Source organism: Leucopleurus acutus, assembly GCF_964270905.1.
Source record: "Leucopleurus acutus genome assembly, chromosome: 16".
NCBI lineage: Eukaryota > Metazoa > Chordata > Mammalia > Artiodactyla > Delphinidae > Leucopleurus > Leucopleurus acutus.
Window position 1 is genome coordinate 15,352,590 of NC_139158.1, and position 27,889 is coordinate 15,380,478.

Here is a 27,889-nt window from a genome sequence, read left to right on the forward strand (position 1 = left end):
GGAAACATAGTCTTTATTCTAAGTAGCCATGTGCATAGTTAAAATTTGGAGTTGAATTAGTAAAGAAAAAAGAGGAAGACAGATACTAGGAGACAACTAGCTCTCTCTGCCACGTTATCATTGCCACGACACTAAACATCCTCTGGATGAAAAGTCTCCGGTTTGACAAAGTAACCTTGACCCTTGATCTGATGCTGTATCATTATTGTCACATCCAGCTTCAGGGCCTCCATATTCAGGGCTTTACAGGCCTTGGGGTTCAAAGAAAGGCTGCACGTATAAGAGCTTTCCTCCAGAAAAGTTTTGTGTGGCTTAAATAAGAAACAGGGAGAAATGGGGACTTAATTGTTCTAAATGAAGGAACGAGGGTTAGAGAATGGGTACGACTGGAGAGGCCAAGGAAGGCAGGCATTACCCCCTCCAAGGGGCTCCTCAGCAGAGAAGGGGGCCATGGTAAAGCTAAATATCACCCCCAGGAACACCTTGAACCTCAGATCCTGAGGACCACGAGCAGGAGATGGACCCAGCCGCACACGAGTCAGATTAGTCACCTCCGACAGCCAATAGGCAGCCAGGCACATGAGGAGCCCTCTGTTCTCTCTCCAGTTCTTTCCTCCCAGTCTCTCACCCTGGAAGAGCTACAATCAGAAGAGGGAAGAGGAAAACAGGAAGAGTAAGACAGTAGATCACAGCCCCATCCTCTCGAAGTCCCTAGAACCAGAAATGGACCTTATGTTGTATGGTGAATTACATATACATCTATCTTTCCCCCAGACTATTCATTCAACAGATATTTACTGAATGCCTATTATGTGCCAGGAGCTGTTCTGGGCTCTAAAGATATACATGTGAACAAGAAAGGAAAAAAATCCCTACCCTCAGAGAGTTTATGTTCTCAGGGAATAATAGACTCTGCTTCACTAGAGAGCTGGGATTGTGTCAAATTCATGGCTCTATCCCAGGGCCCAATATTATCTTTGACTGGGGCTCAGTGACTGTTGTTTAGAGGAACCACATCACAATTTTGATTTTGTGTTAAACACTTGTGGTTTCCTCCCTGCGTCCAATTTCCCTCTTCTCAGCAACTTTCAATTCCCATTTGAAGGACTATGTCTGAGGGTGGAGCATGTGGACTAAGCTAAGACAATTTGTATATTCCAGACCCTTGACTTCAGTGATGGGTTTAAGTATGGGCATGTGATCTAAACCAGACCAATTACAGTGGATCTGAGGAAAAAGATGCTTTTGCTCTTTGCAGTGCAATATAAAACTTGGACTCAACTGGAGCCATTTTTGCTATTGTGGAGAAAGTCCACCTGAGGATGAACCAACACATCACAGAAATAGAGCCAGATCCCACTTGAAAATGTGAAGCTCTGGATCAAACCACAGCTGAACTCCTCTCTACCTCTGGACTTTCCAGCTGTATGACTCAATGAATTCTTTTCATTGCTTAAGTCATTTTGAGTTGAATTTTTCATTTGCAGCCAAAAGCATCCCAACCGATTCAGAGATTTTGTTTTACAAAGTGGAAGAATATCCAAGTAGATATATGACACAGACAGTTTCTAAAAGGGAGTCCAACACAAAACTGAAAGACAGAGTGTGTGTAAATCTACATGAGGTATCAAACAGCCCAAAGAAAAAGCAGAGAACATCAGGGGGTTTATTTGGAGATATTGGAAAGCTCTTGCCGTATAATATGGATAAGAAGAGAGAGTTCAAATTTCTAGGTGCCTTCTTCAAAACCTTTCAATAATTTCTTATCACCAACAGTTAAAAGCTAAACTCATTAGGCCCTGACAATTTAGTCCATAAATACCTTTGATTCATTTCTAATCATTTATAGCCCAAGCACAATATATCAGTTACACTTAGCGTGCCCTGTATGGAAGCCAACATCCAAGATGGCCCCTAACAATCTTCCTATCCTAATATTCATACCCTTGTGTAGCCCCCCTTCCATGCTGAATCATGGCTGACCTGTGTGACCAAGAGAATAGAGCAGAAGTGAAGGTGTGTGGCTCCCAAGGCATTTCAGCTTGTCTTGCTCCCTTGGATGGTTCTGTCTCTGGAGACTGGAGGAAGCCACCCACCATGCTGTGAGGACACTCAAGCTACCCTGTAGAGAGACCCTGGTGGAAAAGAACTACTGAGGGGAAGGTATGAAGATTTCCCATATACCTCCTACCCCCATATATGCATAGCCTCCCCAATCATCAACATCCTCCACCAGTGACATTTTTACTGTCTCCATAGTTTTACCTTTTCCAGAATGTCATATAGTTGGAATGATACAGTATGCAGCCTTTTCAGACTGGCTTCTCTCACTGAATAATATGAATTTAAGGTTTCTTCATGTCTTTTCATGGTTTGGTAGCTCATTTCTTGCTCGTGATGAATAACATTCGGTTGTCTGGATGTACCACAGTTTATTTATCCATTCCTCTCCTGAAAAATATCTTGGTTGCTTCCAAGTTTTGGCAATTATGAATAAAACTGCTGTAAATGTCCACGTGCAGGGTTTTGTGCGGATGTAAGTTTTCAGCTCCTTTGGGTGAACACCAAGGTGCATAGTTGCTGGATTCATGCAGTAAGAGTATGTTTAGTTTTGTAAGAAATTACCAAACTGTCTTACAAAGTGACTGCACCATTTTGCATTTCCACCAACAATGATCATTGTTATTTTAAGCCACAAAGTCTGGGGTCATTTGTTATGAAGCTTTAGATAACTAGTTCAACCTACCATGGAACATGTCTAGAATGCCTTTCTTCTGCTTCTCTTTGTCATCCTCAGAAATTCCTGCCTGCTTTGATTTTCCTACTCAGACCCAGGCTGTCTTCCATACAGCTCTATTAAGAGTCCTCACACTGGGATCTCGTTAAGGGTTTAAGACGTTATTTTTTCCACTATTGTTTATTGAAGGCAATTTTTTAATTTTTATTTTTTATACAGTCTTTAAAGGTTACACTCTATTTACAGTCACTACAAAATGCTGGCTATATTCCCTGTGTTGTACAATTCATCCTTAGAGCCTATCTCATGCCCAGTAGTTTGTACCTCCCACTCCCCTACCCTTATATCGCCCCTCCCCCTTCTCCCCACTGGTAACCACTAGTTTGTTCTCTGTATCTGTGAGTCTGTGAAGGCAACAATTTTGAATTACCCAATTTATATTCTCAGGACTGAGCATGGTACATGCCATGTTAAAGGAGCTTAGCAAATACCAATTGAATAAATAAGTAATGGAAAGTTCAGCTCTGGGCAAGACAAAAAATGACTTCCACTGGTCTGGGGAGCAAAGAAGGAAGGAGTGGAGAGACGAACCAAAGATATTATTGCAGGACGGGTCTCGCTCCCAGCTCCTTAGTTCACATTGAAAAACTCCTTTTCCTGGTCATAAATATGCCAACGAAGCCTAGGTAAGCTATAGTAGGTGGTTCCATAGTGGTTTTCACTCTCAAAAAATTACCCTGCGGATAGAAAAGTGTAAGAACCATTGCAACATAAAACTGGAGCAATCATGTGGCCAAAAGCTGAGTGTCATGGCCATGGTCAGGGGAGGGAAGGAGGCTGGATTTGACAGTGTCCAGAAAAGAGGAAGATCTGGTTTCAGACACTTCCTGCTCACAGACAGAGCAAGAGGAAGTGGGGTTTAAAAGGGGGCCCATCAGTGGGGTTAGAAAAGCCACGGACTGGGTTTATTTTTGCAGAATCTTTATAATGAAGGTTATTTTGAGGGTAGAGAGTAGAAAGGTCTCAGAGTTAAAGCACTGAGTCTAGAAACAAACTGGAATTTGAGAAAAGGCTGGAATCATGTCCAGTTAGAACACAGGAGGGAGAGGTGCATCTTGGAAACATTAGAAAGTAGAAATGGAGAACAAATTCAGATTCAGTTATAGATATAGGATTTACGTGATGGATCTGAACAAAACAACTAATAAGGTAGCATTAATAGATATATGTGGAAGATTAACTTTCAGAAATAGGATATAGGGCTTCCCTGGTGGCGCAGTGGTTGAGAGTCCGCCTGCCAATGCAGGGGACACGGGTTCGTGCCCTGTTCCTGGAAGATCCCACATGCCGCGGAGCGGCTGGGCCCGTGAGCCATGGCCGCTGAGCCTGCGCTCCGCAACGGGAGAGGCCACAACAGTGAGAGGCCCAGGTACCGCAAAAAAAAAAAAAAAAAAAAGAAATAGGATATAGTTTTTTTAAGCACTAAAGCACATTTTGCGAAAACCATTCCAATTTTATGCCACACAAGGGCAGAAATAGGGAATTTCCTGGTGGTCCAGTCAGCGGTTAGGACTTGGTGCTTTCACTGCCATGGCCTGGGTTCAATCCCTGGTTGGGGAACTAAAATCCCACAAGCCTTGAGGCATGGCAAAAAAAAAAAGAAAGGCAGAAATGATACACGCCATATTCTCTGATCATGTTACATTAAGGTGAAAAATAGAAAATATCAAAAATACAACTAAAAATGCCTAATTTTGAAAATTGAATATTGTAAGAACTTAGAACAAATAGTTAATGCACAGTAATAATAACATATTATATTTTAAAGTAATAATAATAAAACACTAACAACAATTGACATTGTATGAGCATTTGCCCTGTGCCAGGCACAGCTCTAAGTGCTTTGCATGTGTTAACTCATCTAATCTTCACAGAAATACTACGAAGATATTATTATCCCCATCTTGCAGATGAAGAAACTGAGGCACATAAAAGTCATGTAATTATATACCAAGTTTTTACAACAGAGTTTATATCTGTTGGGATGCTTTGGGCTACAAATTAATAGAGATCCCAATTCAAGCAATAGTCAATGTATCATATCACAGAACAAAACCAGGGGGTGTCTCCAAAGCTGGGTATCCAGCTGCTCAGTGGCATTATTAAGGACCCAGTGATTTCGTGTCATGTCATTTGAATTCCATGATTTTGCTAAACTGAATTGTTCTCAAGTTTGTCTTAACTACTATCAGGGTACTTCTCGCTTTCCCTTTTCCATACACAATGAGGCTCGTTTACCTGAAGCATTTAGCTTCCACAGTACCTACTACTGTAGTTTGCTTAGTCTCTTGCTAGACCCTTGCAATTGAATCCATGAATTCTTCACTCATTCATTTAGTCATCAAAATACTATGTATTAAGCAACTATTATGTGCCAGGCCTTGAAGATCTAGAAATAAGCAAAACACATGAAGCTCTTGCTCTCGTGGACCTTACATTCTATTTGGGGAGTGTAGCAGACACTGTCAGCATCCTGCCCTCAAATCCCTCAGATCCTAACACCCTCAGACCCTGCTGGTCAACTTCCAGATGGCTGGTAGGCCCACACCCCATAAGCTAGAAGTGCAGAAAGATCAATACCCACCCCATCTCCAAAGCAGCTTTCAACCAATTACTTTCAGAAGTTGGTATATCAGTATCCCATCTCCCTCACACCTTAGGTGGGATAATTGTGAAGTATGTGTTTTTCATCATTTCCCAGAGTTTTCCCTCTGGATTAAGGTCCAGTCACTCACTAAGGTGACTGGCTTAATAATGTACTGCCCTTTGTAGAAAGTTTCAGTTATGCAAGATAACTAAGTGCTGGAGATTTCGTGTACAGTGTGGTAATTGCAGCTAATAAAACGATCTTGTATACTTGAAATTTGCTAAAAGAGTAGATCTTAAACGTTCTCACCACAAAAAAAAAAAAAAGATGACTATATGAGATGATGGATGTGTTAGTTACCTTGAATCTGGTTAATCATTTCACAATATATACATATATCAAAGCACCACATTGTACCCTGTAAACATATATAATTTTTATTTATCATTATACCTCAATAAAACTGGGGGAAAAAATGAAAAAAAATGCACCTGGAACTTCCCTGGTGGCAGAGTGGTTAAGAATCTGCCTGCCAATTCAGGAGACACAGGTTCGAGCCCTGGTCTGGGAAGATCCCACATGCCGTGGAGCAACTAAGCCCGTGCACCACAACTACAAAGCCTGCACCCTAGAGCCCACGTGCCACAACTACTGAAGCCTGCGCGCCTAGAGCCCGTGCTCTGCAACAAAGAGAAGCCACCACAATGAGAAGCCCGCGCACCTCAGCAAAGAGTAGCCCCCGCTCCCCGCAACTAGAGAAAGTTGTGCAGCAACTTTGTGCACAGCAGCAAAGACCCATCGCAGCCAAAAAATTTTCTTCTTAATTTTTTTAAAAATGTACCTTTTCTGGAATCTAAAAAATAAAACAAAGTAGTGGATATAACAGAAAAGAAATAGACTCAGGAATATGGAGAACAAACTAGTGGTTACCATTGTGGAGAGGGAAGGGGTAGGGGCAAAATACAGGGTAGGGGATTAAGAGATATAAATTATATCAATTACTATGTATAAAATAAACAAGCTACAAGGATATATTGTACAGCACAGGGGAAATAACCAATTATAATGACTATAAATGGAGTATAACCTGTAAAAATTTTGAAGCACTATGTTGTACACCTGTAACGAATATAATATTGTAAATCAACTGTACCTCAATAAAAAAATAAGGTAAAATTAATTAAAATAAAATAAAATCGGGAATTCCCTGGTGGTCCAGGGGTTAGGATTCCGTGTTTTCATTGCCAGGACCTGGGTTTGATCCCTGGTCGGGGAACTAGGATCTGGCAAGCCAGTATGGCGCAGACAAAAAATTAAATTAAATTAAATTAAAATTCTAAATGCACTCTTTATTGGCTTCCTTCCCTCCCCACCCCTCTGCCAGTGATCCCTGCACCTCCCTCATACTCGGAGTCCTTGTCTCAGGATCTGCTTCTGGGAGAACTAAAACCAAGGCAGAGACAGATGCTAATCAAGAGTGAGGACATTGCTTCAAGGAAGTCAGACGTCCGCCACGTGAAAGGCTGCTGAGGCGTAAAGATGAAAACAGAAGATTGTCCATTGGGTTTAGCAACACAAACACAAAAAGCCCGTTGCAGAAGCATGGGGCATGTGGAAACCAAGCTGCTGCGGCTTGAAGAGTGAGTTCAAAACAAAAAAACAAAAAATATAGGTGTGGTCTCCATACCAGGAAGAGGGAGGGGTGATGGCCTTGGGGACTGTGGCCACAGAAGACAGGGTGACAGGAGGTGAGATGGACAGATAAGGAACTGGATGGAACCCGTGGTGTGTCTGGACGTACCTAGAGCAGACTTAGACACCTGGCAGAGAGGCTGGTGACTGAATTAGGGATAACCACGAAGAGAACCAAGAAAAAGACAAGCATTCATTATAGAGAGAACAAAAAGCTATGCAAGAGAGAAAAAGAGGGACTTACCTGGTCGTCCAGTGGCTGACTCCGTGCTCCCAGCGCAGGGGGCCCCGGTTCCATCCCTGGTCAGAGAACTATATCCCACATGCGCTGTAAGAGTTTGAAGGCCACAGTGAAGATCCTGTGTGGGAGCAGACAAATAAATAAATAAATATTTTTTCTAAAAAGAGAGAGAGGGCTTCCCTGGCGGCGCAGTGGTTGAGAGTCCGCCTGCCGATGCAGGGGACACGGGTTCGTACCCCGGTCCGGGAAGATCCCACATGCCGCGGAGCGGCTGGGCCCGTGAGCCATGGCCGCTGAGCCTGCGCGTCCGGAGCCTGTGCTCCGCAGTGGGAGAGGCCACAATAGTGAGAGGCCCACGTACTGCAAAGAAAAAAAAAAGAGAGAGAGAGAAAAAGAAATCAAAGTACATTATATGGTTCTGCCATGAATAGCATATACGTAGTCATCATAATATAAAGCCAGAATATTGATTTAATCAAAAATAAAGATTTACCTACATTGGGAGGATGGAGGAAAAAGAGAAGGAGATTAAAAAAAGAATCTTCCGTAGTAGGAAGGCCTAATAAATAATGGCTGAAAATTAAGAAGTAGCATTATAAGCAAGTTACTTAGAGTTATGAAGATGAATACCAAAATTAAGGAAAGTGAATGCCAGCAGGGGGAAGGGGGCAGGGGGAAGGGGAGAAAGACAAAGGAACGGCAGGTTTTTTGTAACAAACATTGTATTAACTATTTGACTCTTTAAACCAAGGTTGTTCAAACTTTTCTGAATGTCACCACAGTAAAAAACTGAATTTTACTTTACAACCCAGTACAGACACCCAAGTATTAGAGAGGTCCACGGAATCTCCAATCACTTCTGGTTAATGTGAAAATTGGAGAACCCATGTTTCCACTTACCCAGAAATTCCACTTTTAGGTATTTTTCAAAACAAATTTAGCACATATATGCCAGGAGACGCATGCTAGAATATTCACACCCATACTAGTCACAATGACTAAAAACTGGAAATGAGCCAACGCCCAACAGTAAGCGAATGGACAGATACAATGGATAACTAGAGTATTTTACAGCCAGTGGAACACCTGGATGAATCCTAGCAAAATAATGCAAAGTCAAATTAGCAGGTCCCTGGTATTACATGGTCATAAGGAATCGTTGTTGATTTTTGTTAGGTGTGATAATAGTAATATAGTTATGTAAGAAAATGTCAACAGTTTTTAGAAACGAGTATTGACGTATGTACAAGTGATTAAATGCACAAGTACAATTTTTGACACCCAAATTGTAGTTTTTATTCAAGTTATTTTTACAAATTTATGTCTCCTAATGTGAAAAGGTGGCTTTTTACTTCGTGCTCTGCAAATTTATATCAGCAGTAAGAAGGGCTTCAGTGAAATGATAAGATGTCTAAGATTTGCAGGAAAAGAGAAAGAAAAACATGATAGATGAAGCAAGTGTGGCAAAACCTTGATAATGGTTGAAGGTGGCTGCTGGGTATATAGAGGTCCATGATATTCTGCTTCTCTCTGTTTTGTGGGTTTGAAATCTCCATAACAAGAACATTTTTAATAAACAAGCCAGTCCCAGAAAACAAAATATTTTCATGCTTCTTTTATACAGTTCAGAAGCAAGTAAAATGAAGCTAAAGACATCTGTGATAATTAAAAGAAGGAAAAGCAGAAAAATGAAAACACAAATCCAGACTAGTGGTCCCTTCTGAGAAGCAGGCTGGGGCTGGGACAGGGCAGAAGCCTGTCTGTGAGGAAGTTCTTAGAAATAATCTATGCGTTGGGTTAGGCGCTGGATTCACAGGTGCTCAGATTTTTTAATAAATAGATAACAGAAGACAAGAGGGGTATGCATAGACCATTTGATGATAGTGGACCAATGAAGTGTTATGCATAATCCAATTTTGTGGATCTGAGGTTAAAAAAAAGTATATGGGACTCTCAGACACAGAGAACAAACTAGTGGTTACCAATAGAGAGAGGGAAGTGGGGAGGGGCAAGATAGGGGTACAGGACTAAGAAATATAAACTACTATGTATAAAATAGATAAGCAACAAGGGTATATTGTACAGCACAAGGAAATATAGCCATTATTTTGTAATAATTTTAAATGGAGCATAATCTATAAAAATATGGAATCACTATGTTGTACACCTGAAGCTAATATAATATTGTAAATCAATATACTTCAATTTAAAAAAGTAAAATATATATTTTTTAAATATATGATTTCAGGGAATTCCTTGGTGGTCCAGTGGTTAGGACTCTGCACTTCCATTGCAGGGGGCATGGGTTTGATGCCTGGTCAGAGAACTGAGATCCTGCAACCCACATGGCATGGCCAAAAATTAATTAATTAATTAATTAATTAATTAATTAATTAAATATATGGTTTCTCTACTGGGGATCTTTTTTTTTTTTTTTTTTTTTTTTTTTTTTGCAGTACACGGGGCTCTCACTGCTGTGGTCTCTCCCATTGTGGAGCACAGGCTCCGGACACGCAGGCTCAGTGGCCATGGCTCACGGGCCCAGCCGCTCGGCGGCATGTGGGATCCTCCCGGACCGGGACATGAATCCGTGTCCCCTGCATCAGCAGGCGGACTCTCAACCACTGCGCCACCAGGGAAGCCCACCTACTAGGGATCTTACACTTCCAAAGTGAGAATGCTGTCTCAAAAAGGTTTCTGAAGTAGGAGTGAGGAAAGAGATCTCCTGTCTTCGTTCTGCTAGTTCCTGTGGCTGGCTCAGTTTCCTCACCCGTAAAATTAGCAATATGGCCAAATCATTGCTGAAGCTCCTATTAAGAAAGGAAGGCTGACTGAGTACTGGGCGGAGAGGCAAAACACGACAGATGTCTCTGGCAACAGGCTTCCAGCATCCCAGGAACAGCAGAGAAACCTCACCCCATCACAACCTCCCCCAGGGCCCCGCCTCCCTGTTCCCACCCCTCCCTCTTCCAGGACCCCGGGTCTGGCCTCCGTTCTTCCCGCTTCCTCAGTCTTGGATAACCAGTGCTGAGCCCATTCCCCACGTCCCCACACCCAGCATCTGCCCCTCAGTCTCCCTTCCCCTCCCAGAAACCCAGTCATCCAGGCCTAGCCCCTAGTCATTCTTGGGAAATCCATTCTGCCTTCAGTACATGAAGATCCAGTGCCAGATCTAGTGGTGCATGAAGCCACCTCCACACTCCCTTCTCCAGTCCTGGATGTTGCTCCCGGGCCCCGAGGAGCAGGCAGGGCCAGAGAGGATGACTAGGTCCTCACAGCAGGGGTGACTCAGCCCCAAGGAACAGCCAGGGGGCCTGCTTTGCTGCTGTGTCCCTCCCAGGTCTGTTCCACTTGTCCCCCTGCCACTCCCCTTCTCTTGCCCACATCCAGGAACTGAGAATCCTCTAGAAGCCCTCCCGCTGCCTCCACATTTACCTCAGGAAGCCATCTGAGATCAGAGACTCTAAGCCAGTCAGAGGGTGTGACTGACACCGGCTGGTGTCTGGTCCCTCGGGCCTCACACCTCTCTGTGCTTCAGGCCTTCCCCCCACTGCAGCTGCTTCTCCCCGCCTGAGGACTTTCTCTGAAGCCTCAGAAAGTGACCTTGCCCTTGTGAAAGCAGGCTAGAAGTGCAGGGGAATGAACCCCCCCACACACCTTGGAGCGACCCCTCTACCTGTGGCTGACAAAAGCCAGTCATGTCTAGTGTCCAGATCTTCCCCCACAGGTGGGGTGAGGCGACTGCTTCTCAGGGGAGGAAGCTCCACTCGCCACAGTGCAGACCTGCTTCAGAACCCACCTTCCCTACCTCACTTCCCCACACCCTGGAGGGGGCTGGTTCCTGCACCTCGTAAATAACGCCGCTTTCCCTGGGATCTTTGTCTTAAGGTCTGCTTCTGGGGGAACCCAAACTAAGACCGTGGGATCTCAGAGAATTCTTTAGAGTAGTCCCTTCCCACTACAGATGAGGAAACTGAGACCCAGAGAGGAGACACCCTGCCCACCCCACCCCCAGCCTCCTGACGCCTGGTCATCATCACGGACATGGCCTCCTCCACTTGAAAGAGAACTTGCCAAAATACCTCAAATCCTTTAAGGACTGTTTCCCAGACTTCATTCATTCACATATCGCCTTTACAATTTTTGCCAAAAGCCACATGACCTTTTCATATTTGTCACATTGCCACCTGTAGTATTTACTTCACATATTTTAATAGACTCTCTTTTTCACTTAAATTTTCTTTTTCCATTGTTAGTTTCTATTTTAAAAATAAAAATTATATTTTAATAGATAATACATTCATATTGTTCAAAATTCAAAAGGTTCAATAACGTACACAGTGAAGTTTCCCTCCCAGCCCTGCCCCCAACCTCCCAGAGCCACAGGACCAGTTTCTTGTATGTCTTTCCCGAGATAATCTAGGACTATATAAGCGTGTGTGTGCACGTGTGTGTGTTTTCTCTAATACATGTATTTTTTCAATTTTTTATTGAGGCATAGTTGATGTACAATCTCATGTAAGTTTCAAGCGTACAACAATTTTTAAAGATTATACTCCATTTATAGTTATTATATAATATTGGCTATATTTCCTATGCTGTACTAATACATGTATTTCTTTTTTCATTTATTTATTTATTTTTATTTTTGCCTGCGTTAGGTCTTCGTTGCTATGCACGGGCTTTCTCTAGTTGTGGCGAGCAGGGGCTACTCTTCGTTGTGGTGTGCAGGCTTCTCATTGCAGTGGCTTCTCTTGTTGTGGAGCACAGGCTCTAGGCACGCGGGCTTCAGTAGTTGTGGCACGTGGGCTCAGTAGTTGTGGCTCACGGGCTCTAGAGCGCAGGCTCAGTAGTTGTGGTGCCCAGGCTTAGTTACTCCGTGGCATGTGGGATCTTCCCAGACCAGGGCTCGAACCCGTGTCCCCTCCATTGGCAGGCAGATTCTCAACCACTGCGCCACCAAGGAAGTCCCAATACATGTATTTTTAAAGTTAACGTTATATATCAAAACCATAGATAGTAGCCAGTATTACTTGCTTATAAATAGAAGGTAATGGTAAAAATAAATATAATGAATACAAAAGAAAATTAAATTCCTGCAAGATTTTGCTTATTATAGGGTCTGAACCTGAGACGAACATCTTTCTCTGTTACAAAGATGAGTAAGTGTCCAAAAGGTGCTAAGAGTCCCAAATGCAGACCTTCTCCTGGACTGAATCAGCAGGATTATAGGTGTATCAAAAAGAGAATAACGTTCTTGCGTGTGAGTCACTGATGAATGACTGTTCCAGTAAAACCATCAAGTTATTGTTGGAGAACATCCCTTCCAGAGACAAAATTTACTTCATGGCCTTGAGGTGTAAACTAGTTGTGAGTTAGACCGAACCAGCTTCGCCACTTCCTACTTTTGTTACCTCCTCTAAGCATCAATATTCTCACTGGTTTGAAAAAGAAAATAACACTGATGGTCCCCACCTAACTGCACACTTGAGTGTGGTCCCATGAGACATCTCTCTCTGAGTCCTCATCCCTCCATCCTGTGGACATCTATGATGGTACCCACTCACTGCCAAAAACGGGGAGACGGCAGAGAAATAGAAGAAAATTAAATCACCGGGAATCCCATGGGTGACGTGTTTCGGCATTGCTTTTGTCTTTGTTTCAGAGAAATTTTTTCTCATAATTACAACCATGGTGGATGTATAGTTTGATATGACACTTGTTTGTTGTCTCTCACTTAAATCATGAGTAAGTCCCATTTCATTAAAAACTCTTTGACATTATATAGTACACTATTTGGTTCACAAAGTTTCATGATGGTTTGAAGGAAAAGAACATGCGTTTACACAGAGGAAGCTGTTTCTATCCATTCAGCCAGGCCTTGGGCAACTGAACAGGGGGTTTCCTGGCTCTTGAGTCCTTTTCTGAAACCCCCAGCTCCACCCAGCCTTTTGAAATTCTTTGCTCAGGCTCTATTCTCAGGAAAAAGCCTGAAAATCAGTAACAACTTAGGTTGGCTATGATTACCTTCAATTTCACTAACACAGCATTCCTTCTGAGGATCTCAAGGTACCTGTCATACCCCCCCCCCCAGCAACTTCTTCAGACCTCTTTTAAGCTGAGGATTAAATAATGACTGTGTGGAAGACAAAGTCAAGAAAGGTCAAGATTTGGAGAGAAACAGACTTGGGCTCCAAGCCTGGCACCATCAGTCAGTTGTCATGAGAAACACAGTTTTCTCCAATAAGATGGAAACATAATTTCCATTCTCCCCCAACCCTCCAAGAGGATCAGATAAGATTATAGATTCAAAAGCGCTTGGTACAACCCTAAAGCACTACCTCTGTAAGGTGCGGTTGCTTTGAAATTGGGAGGTTCTGAAGAAGTTAGGGTTTAAGGTTCAAACTCCACTTAGGGACAAGAGATTTTCCTACCAGGCAGAGCAGTGGGGGTGTTGATACAAAGAGCACATGCCCAAGAGTTAGAAGCCCTCTCCTGCTGGAAGGAACTCACAGCTTAAAGAGAAGCGCCTATCCTTGTTCAGGTACCCTGAGGGCACAAAAACACCCATGCAAAAGACACTTGGGCCTGAGCTCTTCAAAAACTTTTTCTCTAAAATCCACAAGGCATAGAATTCCAAAAACAAAAGACAAACTGTCTGATTAGGAGAAAAAACTTGCAACATATGTATGTAGTAGGCAAAAGATATGTACGCAGAATTTATAAAGAACCACTATAACTCATTAGGAAAAAGGAGCAAGTGATATGCACAGGCAATTTTTAGAAGAGGAAAAATAACTGGTCTATAAATACATGTAATGAAAAATATATAAATTAAAATAACAGTGGGACACCTGAAGCTAACGACTTTGTAAATCAAGTCTACTCCAATAAAAATTAAAAAAAAAAAGAACAGTAGGATACTATTTATTTATTTCTTACCACATTGGCAAAAAGAAAAAAGAATTTGAGTTTGATAATATTGAGTGCTGGAGAAGCTCTAGGGAAACTATATTCTCGATATTGGCGCTGTTTGGAGTATAAACTGATAGAGACAATTTTTGTTTAAAGTCCCAAAGCTGAGGACAGTACATGATCACGATCAATACACTGCCCCATATTCTAAAGAGAGCTGCGGACATACCCTTTGGGACTTCCTAGTGAGAGATCAGGTCCAGCCCCACAAATTCCACCCACACCACCCAACTGGATGGACGAGAGGGCTGTGAGGTTTCCCCGCCTGTTCCCCAAAGAGGGTTCCTCACACCCGGAAGCAAGTGACAGGGTTTCCCAAAAGAAGCCTTCATGGAGATTGGAGGTAGCTCTCCCACCCTGGGCTGCAGGAACTGGAAAGATGAAGGCTGGCCAGAAGTTCTTTTTTTTTTTTTTTACTTTATAACAAAGTGAATCAGTTATACATATACATATGTTCCCATATCTCTTCCCTCTTGCTTCTCCCCCACCTCCCACCCTCCCTATCCCATCCCTCCAGGCGGTCACAAAGCACCGAGCTGATCTCCCTGTGCTATGCGGCTGCTTCCCACTAGCTATCTACCTTACGTTTGGTAGTGTATATATGTCCATGCCTCTCTCTCGCTTTGTCACAGCTTACCCTTCCCCCTCCCCATATCCTCAAGTCCATTCTCTAGTAGGTCTGTGTCTTTATTCCTGTCTTACCCCTAGGTTCTTCATGACATTTTTTTTTCTTAAATTCCATATATATGTGTTAGCATACGGTATTTGTCTTTCTCTTTCTGACTTACTTTAGGAGAAGCTGACACATGTCACCTGGGCTTGGAGACCTACATGGACTTGGAGACTGACGCTGGTTTCCCATCTGGAGGACTCTAAAGGAGGGACAGAGTATACAGGAGCAGCCCAAGATGGTGAGGCAAGGAGAGAGATAGGATCACGCCCTTATCTTTAGGTGAGAAGCCCTAGGCCAAGTGAATGCAGACAAAAGTAACTGGGCTCAAGGTGTGATAGGTCCCTGCCTGGGGCAGCCGCCCACCTGCCTTGGCAAAGGGACCCAGGAGTAGTGTAACCACTGCAGGTGTGTGGCGCAGGGATGCAGGGCAGGAGCTGAGGGGTTGTCACAGGAGGGCCCGAGATTGTCTGCCTACATCACCTCTGAAGAACCCAAAAACGCCTCCCATGAAAGCAGCAGTATTTGGGTGCCCGTCATGACAGGGGTCCCAGATTAGAGCCACCACCAATCATATGTCACTCTGCCTCTTTTTCCTCTAAGTAACCTGAACCTTGAAGGAGCCAGCAGAGCAGGGGTGGGGAGGGTTTGGGGGAAGGAAGGGGATTGAAAGGAGACTGAAAAACTCGATCCCCACCCCCTTTTCCACTGAAGTGGAAAGTGGTGGCTTTAAATTGACAGTGATGTTGAAATTTTGAATTATGCTGGACTGGGCATTCTCATACCCGAAAATGACATCAGAATGACTGTTCTGATAGCTGAGAATGACCCCAAAGCTATACAGTCCTCCAGAGCATGGCTGAACCCAATGATAAAAGATAGTTTCCTGATGTAATCCTTCAAGTCCAACAGCTCTGAAGTTTTAACCACTTCATGTCCATGTAATCCTTCCACTCCACCACTTTTTCTTCAAGTCCACAATTTTATGGTGACACCATTAAAATTTTTAAGATGCTCATGCTGGGACTCAGAAACTCTACCACTCAGTACCTACCCTAGAGAAGAAACCCTTGCACATGTGCACACAGAGGCACACCCACAGATGTTAACTGCAGCATTGTTTGTAATAACAAAGGTTAGAAACAAATACCAACCAATCAGGGAATGATAAAGTAAGCTATGACACATTCACACAGTGGAGTACTACACTGCAATGAAAAAGGAGAAGGTACATTCTATATAGTAACATGGACAGATCTCCTGTCTGTATGACTGAATTGAAAAAAGGATGTTGCAGAATATGTAGAATAGTATGTCATACTCATATAGAGTATGACATCACTTATACAGAAAGAAAAACACTGTATTATATATCAATATTATCTGTGGGACACATATATGTACAGAAAATCCTGGAAAACTACTCACCAAACGGACAACGGGGATCATTTCTGATGAGGAAGGAAGAGAAGAAATTAGGATTTGAAAGCATGGGCAGAGAACTTTCCCCTTGTAAAATATTATTAAGTATATTCATGCATTATTTATATATTTTTTAATTTTTAAAATAATTTTAAGAACTCATATCCTTGAGGGTCTGAAAGTCTAGATCCAAACAGCCAGCACCAGGGCAAAACTTTGTGGACATCTCTTGTTGAATCTCAAAAATCTGTGCAAATTCTGTACTCCATAATGTTTCTTTTGATACGAACATGATGTTTTCAATATTTACCTATTGGTTGAATAACACAACTTCCCCACCACCACCGCCATTATCAAGAAAAAGAAGAAGGATCTTGGCGTAAAGGTGAGGCTCCAGGACATACCATGCACCTGTGGTACATCCTTCAGGGTCAGACCATCATGTTCCCAGGGATACTCGAACCCCGGGAAAGAGACAACCGAGCCTGGCAGCCTAGTGAGATGCTAGTTGTCGTGAGGCCTAGGGTTATGAGGATAAATGAAATATTGAATACAAAGTTATTGACACAAAACAAGCTCTCAATAAATGTTTTTGCCCGCAGTTTAGCATGACCGTTTGTTCTTGGACACACAGAAGTCAGGAGGCACAGCAAACCTCTCTGCAGCCAGTTGCAATGGGTTCCCAAAGTGTCCACAAAGGGGGAAATATTAATACTAAAAGAGGAGATTCTGATCCTTTGCTGGAGGGATCCACGTCTCTGTTCCCATTTCCCCTTCCTCCAGCCCCAGGGAGATTCTGACTGAACCAGGTGACCTCCATCCAACAAAGATCACGCAGAGTTTCCCACACACTCGTCCCATCACGACTGCCTTTGGCTCAGGGACTCCATCTCTCACTCAGTCAGCCATGGGGAAGGTCACCGGGTCATTTCTCTCAATGCACACAGCCAAGCCAGCTAACTTTACACACAAAGAACCCGTGAAGGCTGTGAAAAGGAAGTTTCCCACTGTAATTCCAACAAAAGAAAATTGCCCGCTGTAACTCCAACTCAGTGGAGCAAATGTCTGAGGGCAGCCACTGAGAGCCATGAGACCTATCCCCACAGTCTGCTCCCTCAAGCAAGGCAGGGACACCCATGGCCCCTCACGGGGGCAGCTCTCTGGAGGAGTCCCCACAACAGTCAAGGACACATCCACCCAACCTTCTCTCTCTCCTTCACTCGGGGTCAGACGGGCATCACAATCTGACGGCCCCATTTTCTCTCACACAGGCGCCTTCCCTCAGAAAAAAATCCTTGCACATTTAATCCTGTCTTGGCATCTGTGTCTCAGAGTACCCATTTCCTAGAAAAGGGCTGGAGGCTCTTGGGCCCCAGAGCCTCCAGCCCTCCCCAGGCACCCATGATGGGGATTCAGTGCAGTGGTTGCACATTATAAAGAGGTGCTGGGATCAAGAGAAGCTAAGAAATGTGTTTCTGGAGAAACTTGTAGGGTGAGTGGGGGAAGGAAAAGCCATTCCTTGTAGAGACTTGCATAATATGGGGTGTACAGGGACCCCAAGAGTTCAGTAGGGCCAGAGTGTAGGCATATGTGTACACGAGGCACAAGATGAGGCTGGAGGGGGGATTCCCTCTCCAGCGGTTAGGACTCCACTCTCACTGCCGAGGGCTCGGGTTCAATCCCTGGTCAGGGAACTAAGATCGCACAAGCCGAGCGGCACGCGCAGGCAGCCAGGCCAAAGACTGGGGGCCTCTTCCTGCAGGAAACTAGGAGTCCTTGAAAGTTTTGAGCAACGGAATCACATGACCACAGTTGGGTTTTTAAAAAGATTTGATGGGTCAAGACTGAAGGCTGGGCTGGCCATGAGAGGATACTGCCTAGCAATAGGTCATTCATCTCTTCACACAGATTCAATGAGGAAGGAGTCGGAATATAATCGCGTTTATTCATGCTGCTGGATTCGACAACCAAAGAATCCCTTTACTTTATGGTTTTATTTTCTAGCATGAAAGAGCTTCTCAAATGAATCCTCTCTTCTGTGTCCCAGAGCCAGGGCCCAAGAGGCCCTCCTCTGTGAGACGCAGCCAGGAGTGCACCCCCAGCCAGGTCTTGAGGCCTTTCTTACCCTGCCCACCTTCCTCTCCCCCCGCCCCCAGAAAATCCCCACAGTTGCCAGGGGGCCCCAGGCCTTTTCACACAGCAGCAGCAGGCCCACTGGAGACAATGCATGGCTGCAGGCCTTCACCCTCCCTTAGGATGAGAGAGGAAGCAGCCACCTGTCCCACCTGCCTGAGTCCCCAAAAACCTCTCCCTCCAGGAAAGAGGGACTCCCACTCTTGGCTTCAGTGGTTACTCCAAAACCCAAGAAACAGGGCTTTGAGTTAAAAAAAAAAAAAAAAAAGTTGGCTTTTGAGGAGGCAACTGGGGGGTGGGGGATGTGATGAGGTGGGAACTTCTATCCTCCACAAGCAGCAGGGCCCAGGGCAGGGCTAGCTTCAGGCTCTTTCTCTTTGTTGGCAACTTGGGGGATTTCCTCCATGTCCTAGACACTCAGTGAACATATTCCAGAGACAAAGGGCAAAAAATTGGGGGTCAGTTTATTCACCCAGCACAGGCTCTGGCGGTTTTTATTTTTATTTTTTTTAATTAATTTATTTATTTGTTTGTTTTTTACTTTTGGCTGCTTTGGGTCTTCGTTGCTGAGCACGGGTTTTCTCTAGTTGCAGCGAGCAGGGGCTACTCCACTGTGCGTGGGCTTCTCATTGCAGTGGCTTCTCTTGTGGCAGAGCACAGGCTCTAGGCGCGCGGGCTCAGTAGTTGTGGCGCACAGACTTAGTTGCTCCGTGGCATGTGGGATCTTCCCGGACCAGGGCTCGAACCCGTGTCCCCTGCATTGGCAGGTGGATTCTTAACCACTGTTAAGGGCTTCCACAGGGAAGCCCTGTGGCAGTTTTTAAACAGCTGTTGCATGGAGGAATATGTTTTGGGTTTTCCATGCCTCATAGCTGATAGCTATGTGATAACTGACTCTCTGTAACAGAGAGCTGACTGAACAGAAGGAGGGCTAGCTAAGTCAGCAATGCTTCAGGTGTGATCCTGCTTGTGACCTGTAGCATCAGTGCCCCCTGTGGACTTGTTAGAAAGGCACATTTTTGACCTGCCCTGGCGTACTGAACCAGAACTGTGAGGTGCTTTGAAAAGGTGATATTGATGCATGCTCCAGTTGGGGAATCACCAAGTGGAAGGCCTCTTGCTACAATAAGTCTGGACCCTGGCAGTGGAGGCCCCCAAGGGGGAGTGGAGTGTGAGGCTGCAGGGGCTCCTTACTCTACATCAGGGCTCCCCAACCCCCAGGGCCACAGACCAGTGGCAGTCTGTGGCCCGTTAGGAACCGGGGCCGCACAGCAGGAGGTGGGCTGCACGTAAGCCAGCCGCAGCTTCATCTGCGCTCCCCATCGCTGGCATTACCGCCTGAACCATCCCCCACACCCCCGCCCCCAACCCCCATCCGTGGAAAAATTGTCTTCCATGAAACCGGTCCCTGGTGCCAAAAAGGTTGCGGACCGCTGCTCTACAGAGTTCTCCAGCTCCTCCCCGCAATTCTCCCCAAGCCCCCTGACCCTTCCCCAATCTGTTTCTTGCCAGAACCCTTGGGCTTTCCTGGTTCCCCAAGTGGAGTTCCCCCACTGACCTGACTTCAGATCTCCCTTTCCCACCACCACCCCAACCCCTGGCTGGCAGTCCCCTGTTCATGCCAACCCCAAAGTTCTAAGAACACTTGGAGTCCCGGGTCCCCAACCCCCTCCGCCCTGCCTTCAAGCCCGGCAACCCGACCCGTCTCTCCTTCCAGGGCGGCAGGGCCCCGCACCCCTCCCCAAACCCGGCGGGTGGCTCAGGCCTCGCCACCGCCGTCGGGCCCCACGAGCAGCAGCGGCTGAGTGTTCTTGCCCTTGTCGTGCCAGCACACGTCGAAGAAGGGGTACACAGGCCCGGGCAGGCGCTCGTGGAAGGCGAAGAGCAGCTCGAGTGCGTCGGGGTCGCTGGCGTCGTAGAAGGAGAGGACGCCATCGCAGAAGCTCAGGTAGATCCCGATGCGCGTCGGCCGCCTCTCGGGGGTGCGCAGGGCGCGGGGCTCCTTAGCCTCGACGTGAGCCTCCAGGATCTTGCCTTCGCGCAGCCCGAGCAGCCAGAGCCCCTGCGAGGGCACCGCTTGCAGCCGGCCGCGGCGACCGGCCTGGGCCGAGATCACGCCCAGCGCCCAGCGCGGCTTGTCGCCCACCTCCACCTCCCAGTAGTGCTCGCCCTCGGAGAACAGCTGGTGCGCCACTACCGCCACGGCCTTGTCGAACTGGCGCGGGTCCTCTCCGGCCGGCGGCGCCTTCTGCTCCGAGCACTCCACACGGCGGCCCGAGGCACACAGCACCAGGCTTGGGTGGGCCGTGCTCGGGTCAAAGGTCAGCTCCTGCAGCGCTGCCACCGGAGGGAGGAGGGTCAGGCCCTGCGGGTGTGGCTCCCGCGAGCCTTCTGCCCACCCACCTGTGGGCCAGCTTCGTCTCCTCTAATCCTCCCGGCATCTCTGGGAAGTGAGCCCCTCTCTGCTTACTGGTGGGGGCCGAAGACCACACCTCTCAGGCCTTCAGATTGTTCAGCTGTAAAACGAGGCCATAACTGCCTCCTTCCAGGGTTGTGGGCAGGAGTAAGTTGATACAAGGCATGTCACTCGCCGTCTAAGGCCCCAGAGCAGGAGATGGTCAGGAAGCCCGGTCCTAGGCAAGTCCCTACCTCGCCCCACTGTGTGACCTCAGCCTTGATCCAGTCTCTGGGCCTTAGTCTTCTCTTGGATAAAATGGAGGTCCCTCCATTCCCACAAGTGAGGGCTGCACCAGCCTTGTGTACGTGTCCTAGAGCCTGGAGCCTGCAGCACCCCAATGTGCTTTAGCTATTGGGGAGAGGAGGCTGAGCCCTTGGGCCTGCCCAGCCACAGGCCAGAGTCAGTGTCTGACCGCAGGATTCCATCTCTGCAAGTCCTCAGCCCCTAGTTAGCAGGGATCATCATCTCCACTGGCCAACAGGGGCAGGGACAGGCCAAGGATCGCGCAGGGCTCAAACCCGGGCCCCAGCCTCCCCTGCTGCCGGCAGCAACATCCTTTCAGTAAGCAGTGTCCTCACCATGTCAGTCACCCACCTGAAAACCCCATGCCCTCTCAGATCCCTCTCTGAGCACAGGTTATGAAGGTGCAGGGAAACCCCAAGGGAAAGGGGCAGTGGGCCCTTCTTGGATGACCTCCCCAGCTGGAATTGGGAGGCCTCTCTGCATGTGGCCAGAGCCTCCCATCAACCACACAGTTACAAACGCAAACCCAGAGCGAGACCCTCCCAGTACCTGGCATCAGAGCTCGGAACATCTTCCTCCACACCTGGAATTTGAAGTCATCTGAGATGACGGGCAGCTGGATGTCCAGACGGGCAGGTGATGGTGACTCTGCCAGGATCTTCTGCAGCCTGGTTTGGTGGGGGGGGGGCGGGGGGGTGTGTGCGAAGGGACTTCCTGGAGGAGGCACGGGGTTGGGGGAGGGCAAGCGGGAGTACCCAGAGGAGAGGAGGATGCGTGCTACGGTGGAGTTCCAGGGTCCCCCCCACACCAGCCCCACCACATCACATCCTGGCTTAAAACTCCTCTGTTGGTGTTTCAGTTGGGGAAGATGAAAAAGTTGTGGAGATGGATGGCGGTGATGGTTACACAACAACGTGAATGTACTTAATGCCACTGAACTTAAAATATACACTAAAAAAAATGGTTAAAATGGCAAATTCCCTGGTGGTCCAGTGGTTAGGATTCTGTGCTTTCACTGCCGATCCCTGGTCAGGAAACTAAGATCTCACAAGCCGCGCCAAAAACAAAAAAAAGGTTAAAATGGTAAATTTTATGTTATGAATATTTTACTAGAATTTTTTTAAAGCCTTCTGTTAGGATAAGGTCCAGCTCCTCCGCCCTTCACAGTTGGGCCCCTCCTGCCTCACCAGCTTCATCTTCCCTCCCTCTTAGTGGTTTGCACTGCTGTTCCCTCTGCCTGCAATGCTCTTCCACCAACTCTTTAACCTAGCCAACTCCTGTTCACTCCTTCAGCATCCAACTCTACAATGCACACCTCCGGAAAACCTGCCCTGGCCACCCCCTCCCCTCCACAGCAGCACTGAGTGATTCCTGTGTGCTGTGTCCCTGTCTGTCTCCAGGACCAGTCTGGGAGGTCCCTGAGGAGAAGGACGGGTTGGGTTCTTTTCTACATCCACACAAAGTGCAAGGGAATCGCAGTGGACTGAATACGAGTAGAGGGTGAGCCAGCCAGTGTCCCTGGCAGACAAGGGCAAAGTGGGAAAGGGGGCAGGGCCAGGCTGATCTCACCTGCTGGTCACCAGGCAGTATTTCTGGAAAGAGAGAAAAAGAGAATGGAGCTGAGCCGGCAGTGGGGACACTGGGGACTCCTGAGGGTGGGGTGGACCACAGAAATGCTAAGTGTGGGACCAGGAAGAATCAGAGAAGACAAAAGAAACCTAGAATTCAAGGTCGCCCTTAGCCTTTTACCTCTGTGTGAATTAGAAAAAAGTACCCTCCTGGGACTTCCCTGGTGTCCCAGTGGTTAAGAATCTGCCTGCCAATGCAGGGGACACGGGTTCAAGCCCTGGTCCGGGAAGATCCCACATGCCGCGGAGCACCTAAGCCCGTGCGCCACAACCACTAAGCCTGAGCTCTAGAGCCTGCGAGCCACAACTACTGAGCCCGCATGCCTAGAACAACAAGAGAAGCCACCACAATGAGAAGGCCGCGCACCATAACGAACAGTAGCCCCCGCTCGCCACAAGTAGAGAAAGCCTGCGTGCAGCAACGAAGACCCAACCCAGCCAAAAATAAAATAAATACAAATAATTTTTTTAATTTAAAAAATGAATAAAGTACCCCCTTCCTCAAGAAACTAATTCCACCTGGTAAAAAAATTGTCCTAATAAATATGCAGACCTACAATATCTATGATATGAATGGTGCCCACTTAGATATAGTGTCCTTGTGCAGTGCCCAACTTACACAACCATAATGGCCATCTTGGGGTGCACCCCTCCTCAGTGTGTGACACTGGCTCTCCCCTGCCCCTCTCTGGACCTCAGGGTCCCTGCCTGACAATGGAATGAGGTCTCTGAGACCTGAACCCTGGCTGAGGGGCAGAGAGGAAAGCCACCCAGTGCTCACCATGAGGAACTCAGTCTGTGGCTTGTCTGCCACCTCCTCCAGCACCTTCTCCATCTGCCGCAGCTGCTCCAGGTAAGAGTTCAGGCTCCCCAGCTCCCGCCGCAAGGCCACCCCTGCCTCACCCCGTACACGTTCAGCTTCGCGGTCCAAGGAGCCCTCCAGTGCAGCCAGGAACAACCGCATCTTGCCCAGCTGCTCTCCCACGGCCCCCCGGAACTGACGCACTGTCTCCTGTGGGGACAGACAGACAAAAACATTTGGCCGGGAACCCCCAGCCTAGACCCCCAGTCCCCGGGCTCTGCTGTGCGGAGCCCCTCACCTCCACCTCCACCAGCTGATGCTCCAGCACAGCCACACTCTTCTCCTTCCGCATACATGCCTCCTGCAGCTGCAGCTTCTGCTGTGGGAGCTGCGTCTGGGGGGTAAGACATAAAGAAGTGATGTTGCTGCCCACCTCCCTCACTTAGCCTGCTCCCTCTGGCTCAGCCTCAGCGCCAGCTTCTCTTCCAGCCAGACTGGCATCTTACCATACACGCTCGCTGGTCTCAAGCCCTTGCCGGTACTGGTTCTGAGGTCTAGAATGCTTCACCCTCCTGTGGTCTGGCTAGGTAAGTCCTCCCTAGCCTTGCCTTCCTTCCCTGATTCCATCCCCTCAGCAGAGAGCCCCCCAGCACAGGTCTCTGTGAGGATGATAATCACAAATGTGGTTTGGTCTCCTCCACTGGAGGGGCAGGGGCTTTGCACACAGCAGGTTTCAGTGGTGAGCAGAGGATGTGAAAAGAAGAAATGCAGCCTCCTCCTATTCCTGGCCTTCACCCTATACTTAAAAGCAGAACCTTAGCAAAACGCCCTAATCAGCCTCCCTGCACACCGGTGCGCTCTTGGGGTAGATATTTTAATAAAAATGTCTCCTGCATGAATGAACCAAACATATCTGTGGGTCAGCTCCTACCCTAGGCCTGTCAGGTCGTGATTCCTGAAATGCAGGTGTAGGGGAGTTCCTATACCTCCAGCCAAAGCCACTGTTTGCTGGGAGGTGCACGGCCCTGGAATCAGACCCATGGCCCTGAAATCAGCCATGCCTCCATGGCTTCCAACCTCAGTTTGGTCTTCTGCAGAATGGGAACAGACATCCCCACCTCACCTCTGGTTGTGACAAATTGGCAGCCTCCTTCCCACCTCCCCCTAAAGGAAGCTGGGAGACCCTCTAAGCACTGTTTGCTGATGAATCCCCACTGGAATTGTACCATGGGCTCCCGTGGCCAGCCGCCAGGTCAGTCTCCTGCCCCAGACATCCTGCAGGGCCACAGCCCTGCCTGCTGCAGGACAGGGTGGGCCTGGTGGCTCTCAGCCATCCGAGGTTCATGGGCAGAAGGGCTGAGCCATGGGGACCAAGCACAATGCCACCCTAGAAGCTGGGGGCTGCACAGAGACTTTCAGAACATCCCGCAGTGAGGAGGTGTGGGGAGCAGTGCTCCACGACGTGGCGTGTGGTGGATCTTACCGACAGGCTTGTCTCCTACTCCGAGGCGTGCAGGAGGAGGCAGCACGGCTTCAGGGGGGTGTGAGTGTCCCCCTCACCCGGCAGATCCCATTCAACCATACTTGGGTCTGGCACATGGTCTCTGGACCCAGCCCCTCTTCCTCCCCAAGGACCCAGGTGTTCAGTCCCACCCCAGGCTTCCTGCCCCACTCCTCCTTCAGGCTCCTTCCAGGGATCCCCATTTCATACCTCCAGCCAGCCCCTCTCTGTGGCTTACGGTTGGGCTGGTACAGACCCTGGCAGACTGTATCCCACCCCACCTGCCCCCTGGAGGCTCCTGGGCTGCCTGCTGCCCTGTCCCATTTCACAGACTCTGTTCTCTCTTCACAGATAAAGATGGATAAGGATGGGAGTTCTGTGGTTATCAGCAGAGGTGAGCCTGGGCAGGGAGGGCTCCTGGGTGGAGGAGGCTCCTGCACTGGGTTAGGGACCACCAGCCAGCACCGAGCTGGACTGTGCTAGGCTGAAGCCGGAGGTACGGTGAAGTTGGGCCCCTGGGAGAGAATGGGGCCCTCGAATACCATCCTCAGGGCGGGATCTACCCCCTCTAGGAGTCTGGAGGCCAAGGAGAAGTGCATTGCAACGCTGATGTTTGTGGGCAAAGATTACCCCCCACCCCCCCACCCACCCCCCCAAACAGCAGCGCGAGAAGACGCTGGCAGTTTCTGCACCGCTCCACGCCTCCAGACCCCGCCTCCTCCCGCCCCTGCACCTGTCGTTTATTCTTCCAACGACCCTATAAATGCTTCATGACAGACCTCCTCGGGCCTGTGTATACCTAAACCCTCCCGTAGCTGCATGCGTGTGATTTGCCATACGTATGGCAGCTGAGCCAGCGTGTGCCTGTGTCCCCATTTGCCAATGTCTGGGTGTCTTTGCTGGGCTTCCATGGAGATCGCCAACCTCGGGGCGCACAACTGTGTGTGGGCTCTGGAAGCGTTCGGAACTTCCAGCTCCAATCACAATAACAGCCTGGACTTGGGTCTCTGTGCCAACCTGGGCCTGTGCACAGAGGTGCGTACCCAGGCGTGCCTTGGCCTCCCGGGTCCCCTTGGATTAGGCCACATCTGATGACGGTCAGGCCCGCACAAGCTCTGCTGCTCCAGGGGCGCAGGGGGGGCCACCGCCCAGCAACTGTGTGCCCAACCCGCCCAGCACCACGCCCCCCCCCGGCCAGCCCCGCCCCTCTTACCCGGGCCTGTGCCCAGCAGCAGAGCCTGCGCGCCTGGGCCGCGGGCACCGACTCAGTCCTCGCTCAGCCCCCGGCTCCGCAGACTCCGCCCTACGGCTGAGTCCCCGGCATCTCCGGCGCGCTCCAGCTGGCGCGCCTATCCCGCCGAGGCCGGTCTCCGAGCGCCTCTTCAAGGCTCGGGTCTCCGCCAAGCTCCGCCTTGAGCTCATCAGCACCCCCATTCCCTAGCCGCCCCGCCCTGCCCGCGTACCTGGCAACTCCATGCGCCCCGGGCCCTGAAGCTCAAGAGGCCCGATCGGCCCGGCCCCGACCCGTCCAACAACCCCATCCGCCCCCGCCCCCCACCGGAGGCCGCCCGGCCCCGCACCTTGAGGCGCGCATGGGCTTCGGCGGCGGGCAGCAGGCGGTGGCCGCGATGCGAACCGAGCGAGGCGCACACGCCGCACACGAGCACGCGGTCCTGCTCGCAGTAGATGCTCAGCGGGTCTAGGTGCTCTTCGCAGTGGCCCTGCGGCACCTGCGCCAGCCCCTCCACCAGGCGCGCCAGCTGCAGGTTGGTGCTGAGCGCCTGCGGCCGCGTGGGTGCCTGGCAGCTCGGGCAGAGCACCGTGCCGTCCGCGGCCGGCTCCCCTGCCACGCGGCCCAGGCAGGCGCGGCAGAAGCTGTGGCCGCACTCGGCTGTCACGGGCGCGTCGAACAGCTGCAGGCACAGCGGGCAGGACAGCTCCTGGTGCAGGAGGCCGGGTGCAGCCGACATTGCGGGCCTGGGTAAGGAGGTGTCGGTCAGGGAGGCTTAGCGGAGCCACAATCCCGGGCCAGCCCCAGCCCCAGGCCGGGTTGGCAGCCCCGCGCCGGGTTGGCAGCCCCGCAGGGAGGAGCCCCAGCCTATAGAAGCCTCTCATCTCAAACAGGAAGGGACTCTGGTACCGGCCAAGGGAGGGAAGGGGACTCCCTCTCAGTCCCAAAGGCAGCCTCAACTGCGTTTCTCAGCCCCGGTCCCCCTATCAGGGACCCGGTCTCAATCCCAGTTCCTAAACACGAGGCTGGGTTGCAAACACGGTCTTACCCACTGTCCTTCCCCCGACTTAGCCCCAGGCCTCAGCCCCAACCCCAGATTCTCCAGCGCCCCTCCCCCCTCCCCTCCTCTCACCTCTCCAGGGCCCGCAGCCCTCCCCTCCCCCATATCCCCAGGCCGGCAGGACCCGCAGGACTCACAGGTCTGGTTGGAGATCTTGGACAAAGAGAGACTTGCAAGAGGCCCAGTCAAGGTCAGGCCTAACTGTAGGTGGGTCAGATCTGTGTCTGAAGACAGGTGAGAAGGAAGCACCGAGCTCAGACCGAGGACAAGGGACACCACGGGAGATGGGCCCGCATTGAATAGCAGACAGACCCTCCCAGACTGACCTCTGGCCCCAGGACTATATTTAGCTGCCCTGCCCATCCCCTTCCATCACTTCTGGAAACCGTTCTAAAAGTGAGGACTGAGCTGTCAGCGGACAAGCATCACATGTCAAGGCCACCTGTCCT

The 27,889-nt window shown here is 48.9% G+C and overlaps 1 protein-coding gene across 1 annotated transcript; it reads right to left on the reverse strand.

Moving 5' to 3' along the window:
- Positions 1–20,276: 20,276 nt before the first annotated feature.
- TRIM72 (tripartite motif containing 72) lies at positions 20,277–27,119 on the reverse strand (the record flags this gene model as incomplete). Its single annotated transcript, XM_082857594.1, has 6 exons — positions 20,277–20,854; positions 21,768–21,886; positions 22,788–22,810; positions 23,628–23,858; positions 23,947–24,042; positions 26,730–27,119. 6 exons carry the CDS (start codon positions 27,117–27,119, stop codon positions 20,277–20,279), a joined length of 1,437 nt encoding a protein of 478 aa, XP_082713720.1.
- Positions 27,120–27,889: the final 770 nt, after the last annotated feature.